Source organism: Prunus avium, chromosome 1, assembly GCF_965620075.1.
Source record: "Prunus avium chromosome 1, drPruAviu1.hap1.1, whole genome shotgun sequence".
Taxonomy (NCBI): Eukaryota; Viridiplantae; Streptophyta; class Magnoliopsida; order Rosales; family Rosaceae; genus Prunus; species Prunus avium.
Window position 1 is genome coordinate 61,415,301 of NC_142284.1, and position 14,346 is coordinate 61,429,646.

Sequence of the window (14,346 nt, forward strand, 5' to 3'; positions counted from 1 at the left end):
TAACATATTTTAAATCAATATCAACATCTACATATATATACATAAATAAAAACAGTATCTAATGATCAACAACATCTCCAACGTGTTGCATAATCCTTATTGCTATTTGGGATAGATTTTAGTTTCTTTTTTTTTTTGTTCAATAGATAGATTTTAGTTTGAAATATTTAGTCATATACCCATTCTTGGCACTAATAATATAGATAAACCCTACACCATTTAATTTATATAAACAAAAAAAAAACCCAGAAAATTACAGCTGGCCATATTGAATTTAATTTTGATGATTAAATTTCTTTGATACCCTATTGAGTGTTTTGGGTTTTTTATTTATGAGGTTTTGGGATTGGGTTTGTTTTAAGAAATCAATGGTAGTTTTGTAAATTAAAATAAGTTAAAAGCCTTTTTGTTATATTGTAAATGGACTTTTGGTATGTTTCTAAAGTCCATTTCATATAGGTTTTTTTTTAATAATAATTTGGGCTCCTATATTGAGTATAATAGTGAATCTCCCTTTTAGTCTATAGTCTTACTAGGAATTTAAAATATCCCTACATAGTATGGAATTCAATTTTCTTATAGTGAGAGAGACATTGAAAGTTGAAACGCTTGTGATAGCGAGAATGAGCAAAACCATGATGGTTGTGTATTTCATCACGAATACTAGAATGAGAGAGTAACACCCGTTAGAAACATTGTATTTGTAAATTTTATCAAATGTGATGAAATTTGCTTTCGAATATTAAAAACCTGATTATATTAAAATTCTTATAATGGTAAATTTGTTTTAAAATTTTGATTTCAAAGACAATTCAAAATTGTGTTCTGATTATTTGATCTCTCTATTTTTGTTTAGGATTAGAATTGAGAGCCGTTTACTTACCATGAATGGAGGAAGTAAGAGATCGGGGAATTAGGAATCGGCAAAGTAATGAATCGGTATGGGAAGAATCATTCCAATTAAGATGTTTATTAACCATATGAAATCAACACGGGGATGGAGTTGAATCCTATTGTTATTGTTCACTAATTCTCATGAATCAAAACCTAAACTAATTTGATTACTAAAATGCCCTACATATATAAATACATATTTTTAACCTAAGTAACTTGTAAAAAAGAAAATTGAAAAAATATTATTTTATAACTAATGTATAATATAAGATACTATATGATGAGTGATGAAAAAAATTAGTAAATAATAATATAAGGAATATAATAGAAAAATAAATATGACATAGTGATACGAAGAATAACAAGACAAGGAAGGAGTCTAGCAACCAAGGTGAATAGGGGAAAAAAATTGTTTTTTCCAAATTTGATAAATAAATAGTCATTGAATTATTTTTAAAGCTTTGGGGTGTTTTGAAATTATCATAAAATGGTAAAGGTATTTTTGAAAGGTAGTAAGGACTAAAATGAATGGAAATCGGATCAACTACTCCCCCTAATTGATATAATTCCTAGTTTTGAGGGAATGTGATTATGGATTTTGAGGTAGGGCTCACACATTTTTACGTTCCTGATTGCAAGTAAACACTGGGAAAGTCAAGAATGAAAATCATTCAATTTATTTTCATACCTATTATTGATATGTAAACATGCTCGAAATTCCTCCTAAAGGAAGTAAGATCAAGAATCCTCCACTTTCAATTCCTGATTTGAATTCCAGCTCTTGCTTAATAAACACATCATAAATATTAGAACATAGATTACTCAGTTAATTTTAAAGTTTGTTTAACTTTCAATTGAAAGAAAAAAAACCTGTCGTCTTCCTAAAAAACAAAAAAGAAAACGCCGTCGCCATCGCCGCTGCCTCCTTCAGTATCGCCTCCGCCCTCGTCGTCGTGCCACTGATGTCTCCCAGAATTGAAGAGGCAGATGTCATAAAGAAGAAGAAGAAGGAAACAAAGGTTCTCTGTTGCTTGTTTTAGTTTTGGCTGAGGCCTTTTAGTAAAGTGTTGTTTACTGAAGAAGTTGTTATGTTTCGTTTTTGTTTTTGGGCAGGCAAAAGAGAAAGAGTTGAAAAAACAAAAAGCTTTAAACAAAGCTCTCAAGCTTCAGGTAATGGCGGTTCATGTAGTTTGGTATAGTTCTGTGCTGGACACCTGCATCATTCTGAGGCATCTAAAACTGAAAAAAATACGTTCTTTCTTCCTTTTTTATATTTTCCATTCAAGTGTTACTAATAATCTGAAGTCAGTATGCTTTCTCTCTCTCTCTCTCTCTCTCTTCTTAATTTATTTTTGAACCTTTTTTTTTTCTGGTTTTCTTCGGTTTTTTTCTGTCATCAGATCATGTAGTTTTAGCAGAGCAAAAAACTCAATCCTCAGTTAACCATTTAGTTTTCTGTGTAGAAAATTTGGCTTTGGTGAAGCATTGTTAGTTCTCCGTCACAGAATAAAAATTATTCTATAATTTTCTGTTTTCTTTTCAATTTCTTTATAGTTTTCTGAACAATTCTTACAAGATAACAAAGAACCTGTCTCATTTTGTATGTCAATTTTAGAACTTAGCAACTCTTCAATGGAAAAGTGAGTGAAAAAAAAAACTTGTATACCCTCTCGATTCCATGCCTGGCAAAGGGTGGTAATAAGTCATTACAGAATCAATGATGGATTCATGGTAAAATCCTTCCATGATTATTTTATATTATTTTATACTATTTACAATTTTTGGGCTGCTAAAGGAATCAAATGGTAGAATTCTTTTGTTGGTAGATCGGAGGATTAGAAACTTGACTATTGTTTCCAATTGGCTGTTCTTGCAAACTTGTTTTGGCCCCAGGGCGCCTGTAGATGCAAGTCTTAGATGCAGCTTTTTGTCACATTATCATAGAATATCAATGCAATGATGAAATGCTAACGTGTATTTATTTATTATTATTATTTTTAAATTTAAAATCATCAAGGAGCAACAAGCATGTCCTTGTACTTCTAAGACGAGTAAAAAGAAGATTGTGAGGCTTTATGATGAGGAAGATGAAAATGCAAAGGACCCAGAGACTCCATTTGGCGAGAAGAAACGGATGGCTGGTCAAATGACGAAAATCTACTATCCAAGTGCTGTAGAGAAATCGTGAGTGTGTTGTTCTTTTCGCGATTAATTCTCCCCTAAATTGTACTTGTAGTTTCTTCATATTTTCTGTACTTGCTGGTTTAGGTGGTATGAGTGGTGGGAGAAAATGGGGTTCTTCTCGGCAGATGCTAACAGCTCCAAACCTCCATTTGTGATTGTGAGTGTCATACTGCTCCAAACTAACTTCTTGGGTTTTCATTGATATGGTTAAAGAGAAAAAAAGTGTGCGAAGATTAACCAGGTTTGATATATATTGCAGGTTTTGCCGCCGCCCAATGTGACTGGTACCCTTCACATAGGCCATGCTCTTACTGCTGCTATTGAGGTCACATCTTTACATAAATTCCTGAGTTTATGGTCTCCATCTGTTAGGATGTTTAAAGAAAATTGTATGTGGTTGTGCTATATGCAGGACACTATCATTCGATGGCGTAGAATGTCCGGTTACAATACCTTGTGGGTGCCTGGGATGGATCATGCCGGGATAGCAACACAGGTTGTGTTCCTTTTCTCTACTAAATGGTTGAGGTTTGTTTTTTCTTTTTTTGGTGGAATGGAAGCAAATGGTTAAGTTTTTTTAAATATTACATTACCATTATGAGCAAAAGTAGTTATTGCATTGCCTTCATTCCTGCATTTCACAGAAATTTAACTTAACCCTTGTGCCACAAGTATATTATTCTCTTGTATATTTGGCCTTACTTTGGGTGTAGGGGATACACCCTTTCTTGTTAGAGCAGTTTCTTATAGCCCATGGCAATGAATTATTAATCTAATCATATGTTGACCATACATATATGCATGTACTTTTGCTTTTCATGGATCTGGATTTATCTTCATTACATATGTATTCGTTGCTGGCCATAATGTCCATTTGCTTATTATAGGTTGTTGTAGAAAAGAAGCTTATGAGTGAAAAAAATTTAACCAGACACGATATTGGTCGTGAGGAATTTGTGGCTGAGGTAAGCTTGAACTGTAATTAGCTGGAAATAGATCCCTTAATAATTTTGATGTTCTCAAAGTTTCTGAATACGTTCTTACCTATTCATACTGTTGGTTGGTTAACTGTTGTGAAAGGTTTGGGAATGGAAAAAAAAGCATGGGAGCACCATTTTACAGCAGTTGCGCCGTTTGGGTGCTTCACTAGATTGGTCCCGTGAGGTAAGGATTTGAGTTACATGGAGCTTGATTTGACTTGGTTCGGAACAAAGTATTAGTGGTCTCATTGAATTGCTTAAGTTGTTTACTAGACTGAGTCATGGAGATCTCTGTATCTCTCTCTCTCTCTCTCTCTCTCTCTCTCTCTGTGTGTTCTTGATATAGCCTTTGTTTTTCCTTTGTTTTTAGTGCTTCACGATGGATCAGAAAAGATCAAATGCTGTGACAGAGGCTTTCGTAAGGCTTCATAAGCAAGGGCTTCTCTATAGGTATCCTCAGCATATGAGAATATGAGGGGGACACTTCTTTTCTTATTGTGTGTTTCCCAGCTCAGAGATCTATGCTAATCTGAATCTAACCTTCCTTGATAAAAACAATATATAGGATATCTGAGAGGAGAAGATATTACTGTTGTGTTGTTCTAGGTTTAATATTAATTTGGCTGTGGATACTAGCTCTATCTTTCGGGTTCTTGATTGACTTCATTTGTATATTTTGTTTAGTTATATAGTTCAGTTGGGATAAGGATTGGATCATGATAATAGTGTACGCTAATTGACTTATTCAATCATCCACACATATACCTCATCCTCTCGTCTTTGTCTTTTTCTTCAGTTTGGTTGGTAAGCTTACTGGATTTGTCGGTATGTTTTGTTTTGCAGGGATAATCGCATAGTGAATTGGGATTGTGTTTTGCACACGGCAATATCTGACATTGAGGTCAGTCTTCTCCTTTTACCATCATATTTTCCCTAATTTTTTTAGCATTTATGGAATTTTTTTGGTGTATATAGGTGGATTACATTGATATAGAAGAAAGGACACTACTGATGGTTCCTGGATATGAGAAACCTATCGAATTTGGAATTTTAACATCATTTGCGTACCCTCTGGAGGAAGATTTAGGTGAGATTGTGGTGGCCACCACAAGAGTGGAAACCATGCTTGGTGATACTGCTATTGCTGTACACCCTAATGACGAGAGGTATCGGCATCTTCATGGAAAACATGCCATCCATCCTTTCAATGGAAGAAGGATTCGTATAGTATGTGATGAAATTCTTGTTGATCCAGAATTTGGGACTGGTGCTGTGAAGGTATAGTTTAACATATAAGTTGCGAGTGATTGCATTAAATTTCTTTTCCTAGTTTATGTTTCAGGGATGTAAAGATTTTTTGCTCTTTCTCTTTGCCTCCCGCAGATTACCCCAGCCCATGATGCTAATGACTTTAATGTTGGAAAGCGCCATAATATTGAGTTCATTAACATCTTTACTGATGACGGAAAAATAAACCAGGAGGGTGGAGAATTTGCAGGAATGCCACGTTTCAAAGCCCGAGAGGCAGTGACTGAAGCACTAAAGAAGAAGGTATCTATTTTACATTACTACAGTGCTTTGAAACCTATATACTGATCATCGACGTACTTTATAGTATCTATGTGACTGATAAATGCTTAATGAAGAGATCAGTATATTTGTTATTGGTGGTGACCTCCTGAGCTAGACTGTCGCTGGTAGAAGTAATATCACTGACACTTTGACTGACACTCTCCTTCCTCTCTTTAATACTCTTTTCCACCTGGATACTCTGTCAAACAATGAATTTTGAAACTGAAATTGTTTGCATTCCCTTCATCCCATACACTTCACAGAAATTTAACATAATTTGTAATTGCATCACTTATCAGCATCACCAGTTTGTTGTTGCACAATCTTGCTAGTTGATGGAGGGTACTGTCTATTTGCGTCGGTTTTTCTATGGTGTTATGGATGTTTTGGTGACAGTTTTCTCATGGCATTTAGGGCCTCTTCAAAGAAGCAAAGAACAATGAGATGCGCCTTGGAATTTGCTCTAGAAGCCAAGATGTTGTGGAACCCATGATAAAGCCCCAATGGTACCTTAAATGCGGTGGTATGGGAAAGCAGGCCCTTGATGCTGCCATAGATGATGAAGATAGAAAGCTTGAGATCATTCCCAGACAGTATACTTCTGAATGGAAGAGGTCTTATCCTTTGAAACATGCATGCGTTATTTATTTTATTATTTTGTTTTTGTCTGTTTTTGTCTCTTCTCTTTCTATACTTCATTAGTTTCCTATTAAAGAAAAAAAAAAAAGAAGTTTTTACTTAGTTCTGGTCTAACTATCACAGATGGCTTGACAATATTCATGATTGGTGCATTTCGAGGCAACTTTGGTGGGGTCACCGTGTTCCTGCGTGGTACATTGTTGAGAGTGATAAGCCGGAATATTTTGGAGTACTTGATGCACGATGGGTGGTTGCAAGAAATGAGGAAGAGGCTCATGCACAGGCTAGTGATATGTATGAGGGGAAGTTTCAATTAATTCAGGATCCTGATGTCCTTGACACATGGTTTTCTTCTGGTCTCTTCCCAATGTCTGTGTTGGGCTGGCCAGATGACACTGAAGATCTAAAGGCATTTTATCCGACTTCAGTTCTTGAAACTGGGCATGATATTCTTTTTTTCTGGGTTGCCCGTATGGTCATGCTCGGAATGACATTGGGTGGCAACATACCTTTTACCAAGGTGTGCATAATTTTTTATTTATTTTTATATATTATAGATGGTGATCCATGCTATAAACAGCTTTTTAAAAAATGTGGAGCGAGGCGCACCTCATAGCAAGGCATCAGGATTTTTTTTAAAAGCATCTTTTGTTTAGCTAGCTTCTTCTCATAGCAAGAAGCTGAAAACAAGCTTTCTCTCATTCAAATCAGGAGGCTTTTTGTTTATTAATATATGTATATTTTTTCATTTCATAAGGGTGGGTTTTAAAACAAGCAAGTGGGAGTCAGCTGCAAGATCGTGCACTTTATGCTCTGATTTTATGCACAGAGAGCTGAAGAATGAATACGTGTTCTGCTATGTATATCTTCCTGTGATGATTTTTATTTTATGTTTTGATTACTGAAGTGACAGTGAACTTTTGTCGGTCTGCAGGTATATTTGCACCCGATGATTCGTGATGCACATGGGCGTAAAATGTCGAAATCGTTGGGAAATGTCATTGATCCAGTTGATGTTATAAATGGTGTTACCCTTGAAGGTCTACAGAAGAAGGTTTTAGAGGGAAATTTGGATGCCAAGGAAGTAGCTTCCTCAGAAGAAGGTCTAAAGAAAGACTTTCCTAATGGGATTGAGGAATGTGGTGCAGATGCACTGCGTTTTGCTCTTGTGTCTTATACTGCTCAGGTTTAGACTTCTGTCTTACTATTCTACTCAAGTAATTGTTTTCTCACATGGATCTAATAATCTATTTCATTGTCTTGTCAGCATGATAAGATAAATCTGGACGTCCAAAGGGTTGAGGGCTATAGTGTCTGGTGTAATAAATTGTGGAATGTAGTACGATTTGCTCTGAGCATACTTGGGGATGAATATGTTCCACCTTCAAGTGTAAATCCAAATGTGTTTCCATTTAGTTGCCAGTGGATACTCTCGGTACTGAATAAGGCCATATCCAAAACTGTTCTGTCACTGGAATCGTGCGAGTTATCAGATGCAGCCACTGCAGTGCATGCTTGGTGGCAGTACCAGTTGTGTGATGTTTTTATTGAAGCTATCAAGCCTTATTTTTCTGGTAACGATCCGAAATTTGTGTCTGAAAGGGGTTTTGCACGAGACACGCTATGGTTATGTCTTGACAATGGGCTACGGTTGCTCCATCCGTTTATGCCATTTGTCACAGAAGAACTGTGGCAGCGTCTTCCATCTTCAGGGGGTCACAAGAGGGCAACATCAATTATGATATGTGAATACCCATCCGCTATAGAGGTTAGTTTAGTTTTACTAAAAGAGAAAGGCACAACAGAATAAATAAATAGTAGCTTTCTTTGAAGGTGCACATAGTAATGTGATATGATATCTGATAAACCATAGATAATTGTGTAAAACCTTCGGCTGATTTTACACAGCGGCCACAAGCTCATGCAGGCCATGTCCCTTGTTCATATGGGTCATGGTTTGTTTTAAGTTCTTTCAGTATTCACTTGATAGTTTTTTTTCTTCTTATATTGTTGTGTAATAAATGAGGAAATTGCCTGAGTTTTTTTTTTCCTCTCGTCCTCTTTTCAAAATTTTAACCATGTTGCTGACCAGCCTAAACTAGAGGCAAATGGTCCTGCAAAAAGTTCACTTGCTTCATTACTCCTCTTAAGCCATAAAGGACTGCACATACAATGTTTGACTATTGATCTGAACTGAGTTTGTGTGGTAACTACCTTTCTGTCATGTTATTCTTCCAGTACTGGACAAATGAAAGGGTGGAGTCTGAGATGAACCTTATAGAGTCTCTTGTGAAATCTCTCCGTTCACTTGCAAAAGAAAGTCGTGAAAGGTACATCTTGTTAGTGCAGTGTGACATCTTTCCTGTTTCTAAAGATCTCTGAACTTTTGATATGTCATGTTATAAGTTGGATATAACTAGTTTCTCATTCTCTTTCTATGTTTCTTTTAGGCGATCAGCTTTTGTGATTTGTCACACGATTTTGGATCGGCAGATAATATGCAGCCATCAACTGGAGATTGAAACTCTTGCCTATTTGTCATCTTTGACGGTAAATGATATGCTTTGCTTTCAAAATATCTGCTCTAGCATATTTTCATTCGACAATAATTCTTTTGCCCCTTGGTGCTGAACAAAAGGATGCCTTATTCTTATCCCTACAGGTAGTCAGCCCGAATGATGGCTTTCCCATGCCAACCGAATCTGATGGATTTGTGATGTCTGATGTAAATGAAAACCTTTCGGTTTTCTGAAGGTTCCAAGAGTAAAGGCAGACCCTGAAAAGATCAGAGAGAAGATGGAAAAACTCATACTGTAAGCACATGATTCAAAGATTTTACTTGTGATGCATTGCACTGTTCTATTTATCGTTTGTGATATATGAAAATTGGCCTTTGATTGGTTGGTTGCTTATTTTGCCAAAGTTAGGAAAGGGGGAGGGGGTTTTCCACACACACACTATCAAGGTGTTATGGGGTTCGAACCTAGACCCAATTGGTGGTTGGTTGCTTATTTTGTAGTAATGGTTCTTAGGGATGTTTTCTTAATCACAAGGCAAACATATTTTTTCAGAAAACTGTGCAAATCTTGGATTTAATGTTATTCAAAGATGAGGCAAAAGGTGTTCTGGATTTGGATTATTACCTAGGATAGTTGTCAATCTGGTGTTTTTGGGTAAATGGCTTTGAATTTTGCATTGGTTTCTCTCCGTTTAGGACTTCAATAACACTAGTCCACTGGTACGTACTAATTGATTTTATTATAACTAACAGGCAACGGGAAAATCTGCGGTTGATGATAAGTGCTCCTGGGTACCAAGAAAAGACCTCTGAGAAGATTCAAGAGTCCAATGCGCACAAGCTAGCCTCCTTGGAAAAGCAAATGAAGTCTTTGAAAATGCAGTCTTAAAAGGGACGCTTTGATATTTATAATATAGTTATTATTATTTTTTTAAATTTGAGAATTGTAGTTAAATTTGCAAATAGGGTGATTATGGCATTGGTCCACAATTGCATCTCACAATTTATTTATGAAAAAATACAAGCGATAGTCTAAACTGCAAGGGAAATGTTTGCAAGTTAAGATCCTTTTTCTTTGGGCTAGACCTTGTTGACATTGCATCTCACTTATTAATTGTACATGATCAGACTATTTTTAAACAAGGTTATTATGGCATTGGTCCCTCAACTTGTACTTGATTTGTACTTTGCTCCCTGAATTCAGTTATTGACTTCTCTTGCTCTCACGCTTTTACTTGTCCCTCACTTTCGTCATTGTTATTAAATTATGTAAAGTTTTTTGTTTATTTTAAGAGTATCCACAATAGTTGTTCAATAGTTCAATGTAATAGTTTAATAAATTGAACTATTTTGGCATCTATTGAATTGAACTGTAGTTTTACTTGCAACGGTACAGTTCAATAGCTTCATATCAATAGTTATATTTACTTGCATGTTTTTTTATGTACTCAAATAAAATAAAAGGGAGAGTTAAGTTATGTTCCCTAAACCTGTAAATGAGTTTTACTTTAGTCCCTCAATTCAATTAGGCGTTGGCGGGTTTTGGGGTGATTGGGGTGGGAGCAGACGTGGGGATGATGTGGGGTTTGGGGCTGGATCGGTACGTGTGTTGGGGAAGAAGTCAATGATGCAAAGTAAAATTACCAATTTACTCATTCGAATTGATTGAAAGGATGAAGGCAAATCAACAAACAAAGATTTGAAGCACATTTGGAGACTACATTCCAAATTCAACAGACAATTTGCTATATAATATTTTGCATTTAGAGTAGTAACACCAGTTGGTGACTACAGCTGATTGAATTCATTACCAAGTGGCTTACACTGTACAGTCAATCGATAACAACATACTGGAAGTTTGACAATGGCCCCTGGCAAAGATTTCAATGAACAAAGAATATGAGCTGCTCTCAACGAAATTCACGCTTATATTTCCTTTAAGTAGTGCTCCACTATTGCATCTCACTTATTAACTGTACATGATCAGACTATTTGTAAAAATTTGCAGAGTACATCAACTCATATCTGCAGAAGAATGTAACGATATCATCTTGTGTTCCTCTGTTTCAGCTAAAAAATGTTACAGTAGTTGAACTGCCGCAATTGATGGGATTTTCTCTCTTAATTTCTGTGTGACAGCAACCCTAACAGTCATTACCCCGGCTGCTGGACCTGTGATACGGACTTTCACTATAGGCTCCTCGATTGTTACAAGTTCAAGAGATCCACCTGCTGCCCCTACTAAGTAGGGTCTAATTTCTTCAAGTACCTGGATCAGTTTGTGCATGTATACATAAGATGGCATCCTTCAAATCAAGCACAAAATTTCTCCCATACTGTTAAACAGTAGGTAAGCTAAAGAAGAAGCAAAGTAATGCAATTAAGCAATATGCGAGGTTTCATTGGATGTTGACAACTGGAAAAGGGTTTCTGAAGCCCTAGAAAGGACACAAACAACACAGAACAATTTCCTTAAATTTTGTATTGGTTCAATTTCCCATATCAAATACATATAATAAACTCAGAATGCTTTTTTCTTAAACCATAATCCTTTAAATAGCAGTAGGGAAAATAGCTACTTAGACTATCTAATGAAAACCCCTTCTGTATGTGTGAAGAAGTAAGCATGGAAAGTATATCCAGTATAATTGTTGAAGGGGAGTGAATATTTCAAATGAAATAATACCTTCTCTATATTTTCTTCATTCAGCTCAAGCCCTGTTTCTCCATCTGCTATTGGTTCCACTGCAACTATTTCAGGGATTTTTTCCATTAAACGACGCTCAATACCCATTTTCATTGTCATAACAGAGCTTGGACAGGAGCCACATGCTCCCTGTAGCTTCAAGCGTACTACATTTCCATCAATTTCATGTAATGCAACATTTCCCCCATCGGAAATCAGATATGGTCGGATTTCATCCAATACACTTTCAACGTTCTCTGCAGTCAGTGGCAACTCGACTGCTGAATTTGGAGTAGCAACTGCCTTAACAACTGTACAGTAATGAAATAGATGACCATCAAACATCCAACTAGGGATAAGTAAAAAGAGACTTAGGGTTACAGCACACCTGTTACATGGACAATCTTAACACCTCTACAACAAAAAGAGCATTACACACATATACTGATATGCGATTCTCTCCACCTTTACAGTGAGCTATTATAAGAACACACCAAAAAAACAAAAATTCGATTGTATGGTTTCTTTCTCTACTCCACTGGATGCATGCTTTTGGGATGTAACATAGTCTTAAAATGGCTGTTAATCACCTTTTGTTTGGGCTTGGAACGGTCTGTGAAATTCAAAACAGTATGGCATACGTGGAGTTCATGTCCCTTTTGAACCTACGTATGATCTTTGATTATTTTCATATCTGGAATAATACAATTGTCAATATTGCAAATCAAAGAGCAAGTTTGGACATCCCATTCATCTCTTCTTATTCTCAAGGCTTCAACATAAATAAATATAAGAATTCACAGGACTTCTATCGCTAAACCTTCCAATAAACACCTACATGTTTGCCGTTGAACTAACTAATCATCAGTTTAAACCTAATTCAATTTGGGAATTATTTTGATATTGTTGCATTGAAGCAACACGAGCGGCACAGTGCTTGAAAAGCATGGCAACCATTAACAACACCAATTCGTATTAGGACAAGATACACAGAGATACAAGATATATATTTTCAACAAAAACAAGTACATAGTAGGCCAATCCGTTTTAAACAGCGTCTCCAATACTTAAACACAGCCTAAAGTTCAGTCAGTACATGCATCTAGATAATTCAGTTCAAATCAAGATTATAGACATGTTGAACTTGATGATAGGTTGCAATTCGAAATAATTAATATTACTATCTCAAAATTGCACACGAAAGAAATCAATTTTGGAGGACTCCGAAATTCAATATTAAATGATTGAAAAATACAACTGATGCTTCCAAATCAACCTCAGACCAATTGATTCAGTCTTGGGATGTAAATATCCCTAATTTAATAAATACATAAGAAAAACACAGAAATCGATTTCCAAATTCAAAGAAACTGACCTAGGCTGCGTGAAGCTGAACGCAATCGAACCCGTGAGCAAGGCCGCGCCAGATTATGCCTTCTACTGAACGATACATGGGAGCCTCCTAAAAATAAACTCCAACTCTGCAACCAAATTTTTAAAAATTAGAAATGAACAAAAAATAATAATAATAAAGCAAATTCACTTATATTATTTCTATAAAATGAAGGGAAATCGAAGAAAACCGTGGAAGGTTGTTGCTGAAGGGCTTGTTGGGGTCTGCAGTATGACGGTGAAGTTAGAAGCATGGCTCTCATCGCTGGTTCGAATCCAAGAAGCTGAGTTTAAAATTTGCTCCGTTCTTTTTTGTTTTTCTCTTCTTCTTGAACTAACTATTTTGGATTTTCTCAGAAACCAAACAAGTACAGAAGAATACTCTCAAGTGTAAATATCAATGAAAAGGAATCGGAGCTCTCTCCTTGTATCCGGGTGTATCTTCCTTCGTTTGCCGCCGTTGATTTTCCTTTTCTTCCCTTCAATTTTTATACGTTTATATATGCGGGTTCCTCCTTATTTTTCAAGTCGGTTTAGGCTGAAGCCAGTTTTAGATTTAACCCGAGTGGGCGGGTTAAAACTGAAAACATTTTTCGGTTAGGGTTGACTTGAGCCCCTCCCAAATCCAACCTCAATCCAAGCCCAATTTTGAAACTCAAATTGAGTTTTCTTTTTGCAAGCGGGTATAGTTTAGTTGATTGAGCTCTCTCCTCTCCCAATTGCTTGTATTAAAATAATAATAATAATAATAATAATAATAAGGCAAAAGGTCACTTTTGGTCCACGTAGTTTATCACTTTTACCACTTTAGTCCTGTCGTTTCAATTTGGTCAATTTTGTCCCTGTAGTTTCAATTTGAAGCAATTTAAGGACAATTCTCAATTTCTGTCAATTTTTTTTAACTTCCGTCAGTTGTAGAGGGGTAATTCGGTCCACAAATTATTAAAATAAGAAAAATAATTTTAAAATAAAAATAAAACATCTTTCTCCATTCCTCCTCCCAACCCCGATGCCCACCAACAGTCCCCACCCCAGCCAACCCCAGCCAACCACCACCTCCCTGTAACCAACCACCAACCTAGCCACCCAAGCCTGCCCCAACCCTTAACGATACATAAACAGGCCTCGATATAGCAAAATTGTACAACCACGATTTTGCGCCTTTTCACAAGAACCACCACCACAGCAACCTCTCTATTTACCAAAACTCTAAGCCTCTGTTAACATTCGCTGTTTCAAAATTCAAAAAAGCTTCAAATTTTCAAATATAAAAAAATAAAAAAATCACAAAGAACAAATGTCCCAAACCCAAACCCCTAATTAATCAAATTCACAGAGATGAGGTTTTGATATGGCGATCGGTGTACAAACATGAACGTTGGGGACGATGACGACGCCGTCAACAAACCCCAAAGACCACGACATCAACGCCACCCGATCACCCAAAAACCGTCGTCACCATCAAAGCCATGTGGCCACCG

General features: G+C 36.3%; 2 protein-coding genes across 2 annotated transcripts; one reads left to right on the plus strand and one right to left on the minus strand.

Moving 5' to 3' along the window:
* Positions 1 to 1,623: 1,623 nt before the first annotated feature.
* LOC110765762 (valine--tRNA ligase, mitochondrial 1-like) lies at positions 1,624 to 10,021 on the plus strand. Its single transcript, XM_021968988.2, is given in 21 exon segments — positions 1,624 to 1,913; positions 2,008 to 2,064; positions 2,912 to 3,078; positions 3,163 to 3,235; positions 3,338 to 3,403; positions 3,491 to 3,574; positions 3,966 to 4,043; positions 4,159 to 4,242; positions 4,429 to 4,508; positions 4,902 to 4,959; positions 5,034 to 5,336; positions 5,442 to 5,609; positions 6,045 to 6,244; positions 6,393 to 6,789; positions 7,204 to 7,455; positions 7,537 to 8,037; positions 8,508 to 8,599; positions 8,720 to 8,819; positions 8,932 to 9,013; positions 9,016 to 9,082; positions 9,541 to 10,021. Coding segments are annotated over 21 exon segments (3,102 nt in total). The 5' UTR covers positions 1,624 to 1,856; the 3' UTR covers positions 9,677 to 10,021.
* A 495-nt stretch (positions 10,022 to 10,516) lies between these two features.
* NFU2 (NIFU-like protein 2) lies at positions 10,517 to 13,412 on the minus strand. Its single transcript, XM_021969039.2, has 4 exons — positions 13,057 to 13,412; positions 12,849 to 12,954; positions 11,474 to 11,784; positions 10,517 to 11,056 (listed from the first exon to the last, which is right to left on the minus strand). The coding sequence occupies exons 1-4, from the start codon at positions 13,126 to 13,128 to the stop codon at positions 10,868 to 10,870; spliced, it is 678 nt and encodes a 225-aa protein (XP_021824731.1). The 5' UTR covers positions 13,129 to 13,412; the 3' UTR covers positions 10,517 to 10,867.
* Positions 13,413 to 14,346: the final 934 nt, after the last annotated feature.